The sequence below is a fragment of the Myotis davidii genome, unplaced genomic scaffold, assembly GCF_000327345.1.
Source record: "Myotis davidii unplaced genomic scaffold, ASM32734v1 scaffold1960, whole genome shotgun sequence".
Taxonomy (NCBI): Eukaryota; Metazoa; Chordata; class Mammalia; order Chiroptera; family Vespertilionidae; genus Myotis; species Myotis davidii.
In genome coordinates, this window is record NW_006292441.1 from 217,953 (window position 1) to 220,028 (window position 2,076).

General features: G+C 53.5%; 1 protein-coding gene across 1 annotated transcript in view; it reads right to left on the reverse strand.

Moving 5' to 3' along the window:
- Positions 1-2,076, reverse strand: part of LOC102774484 (FYVE, RhoGEF and PH domain-containing protein 1-like) — a gene marked incomplete at its 3' end in the record, with an annotated part of 16,406 nt that overhangs the window by 2,357 nt on the left and 11,973 nt on the right. The window contains exons 4-5 of the mRNA XM_015565412.1: positions 632-805; positions 173-350 (exon numbers count right to left, since the gene is read on the reverse strand). Of these exons, the coding sequence (XP_015420898.1) occupies positions 173-350; positions 632-805 (352 nt within the window). The remainder of the gene's footprint in view (positions 1-172; positions 351-631; positions 806-2,076) is intronic.

The following is a 2,076-nucleotide window of genomic DNA, read 5'->3' on the forward strand; positions in this document are numbered from 1 at the left end:
TCACAGGCTCCCTGAGGCGAGTGGTGGACACACATGGAGGCAGGTGTGAGCTTGACTGCGAGGCCTGTCTTACAACTGTCCTGCCTACCCCGGGCCTACCCTCACCCTCACCCTCACCCTCACCCTCACCCTCATCCCCACCCCCAGAGGGTCCCCCAGGCACCACACTCACCTTTCAAATTTCTCGATCAGTGAGGATACGGCTGCGGAACTAGGGCTGGCCTCTGCCCTGGGAGCCAGGCCCTTGGCCACTCGGGGGTCTGCAGGCAGCGGGCGTGATGGTGGAGGGGGGATGGGCTCGGGTGGAGGGGGCATCCGGGGCATCTGCAGGTAGCTGGGCTTTGGGGGGACTGGATGACAGGGGACAAAGAGAGGAGATCCCAATGTGCTGGGTTTGGATGGGGCTGTCACAGCCAGGCCACCAGCCCCTCCACACCCCCTGAGGTAGGCACCGAGAAGGCCCGGGGTGAGATCCCAGTGTGTGTTCATTAGCTCCAAGCCACAGCCTCTGCCCCGAGACCATGGTGCTTCGTGTTCTCCTAACACGCCTCTCCCCTGGCCCTGGCCAGCCTTTCCCTTCCTCCTTCCCCTCTCCTGGGCCATTTCCCTGCCACTCTCTGGAACAACTTACCCTGTGGCTTTGGGCCTGGTGCCCGCTTCAGTGGCGAAGGACGCTGGCTGGGGGTTTCGGTGGGGGGACCAGGGTCTGAGCGAAGCCGCTGGGGACCTTCTGGATGAGGCTCAATGTTCTGGCCAGGGTCAAGGGACAAACTTTTCACCAGGATCCGGTTTCCCTGGTGCAGCCCTGCAGGAAGGGAGAGACTGGGTGTGAAGCAACTGATGTTACTGCAAAGGGGGCTGGGGCGTAGCACATCTTAGCAGGTGTCTGGGGTGTCAGGTTTCCCTGCGCCCCTCTCTTGGCCACACTGCCATCCTGGGAAGCCCCTATCCCAGCCCTCAGGCAGGGAGCCAGGCCCAGAGCGGGGGCTGGGAGTTTTCACCACTAGAGAAGACCTTTGGCAACAGGATAAGAGTTCTTTGTGATCAATACATCGATCCCTTGCATGTCATTATTTACTTGGGAGTTTACCCAGGTGGGGGTGGGAGCGAGCACCTTATAGTTTGCTTAGTTGTAGGCCTGGTTTATTTGACCGAAGTGGGTACATTGAGCCTAAACCATTCTCTTTTTTTGTTAATCCTCACCCAAGGATATTTTTTCCATTGATTTTTAGAGAGAGTGGAAGGGAGGGGGAGAGACAGAGAGAAACATCGATGTGAGAGAGACACATCGATCTGTTGCCTCCCACACACCCCCGACCAGGGCTGGGGATTGAGTTTGCAACTGAAGTACATGCCCATGACTGGAATTGAACCTGGGACTCTGTGGTCCGCTGAACTAAACCGGCTAGGGCTGAGCATAAACCATTCTTTTTAAAAATATATATTTTATTGATTTTTTACAGAGAGGAAGGGAGAGGGATAGAGAGTTAGAAACATCGATGAGAGAGACACATCGATCAGCTGCCTCCTGCACACCCCCCACTGGGGATGTGCCCACAACCAAGGTACATGCCCTTGTCCGGAATCGAACCTGGATACTTCAGTCCACAGGCCGACGCTCTATCCACTGAGCCAAACCGGTTAGGGTCATAAACTATTCTTAACCCTTTTCCTAAGGATCCTAAGAACTTCCTTGCTGACAATTTTATATAGCCGAGTGTCTGGCAAATGATAAGATTGTATTTCATGAGCAAAAGTTTTGCTTTTTTTTTTTTTTTTTTTTTTTTTTTTTAAATAAAAACATGTTCCAAACTGAGCTCAGGAGTGGACTGCCCTATGCCTGTGTAAATGGGCTATCTATTTGGAAGCAACCAGCTTGAAATGACCCATTGAAACAAACAACAGCTTAAACATCAGCTTGTCTGTTTATGCAGGCTGTGTTTCACGGTCAACACAAACGCGGCACGGTGGAAATCGCAGGGAACTGGCAGTCAGCCCTGGAACTGTTTCCAACCAGCTGTGTGACCTTCACGGAGACACTTAGCATTGTGTTGTACCTCAGTGCCCTTATCTGTA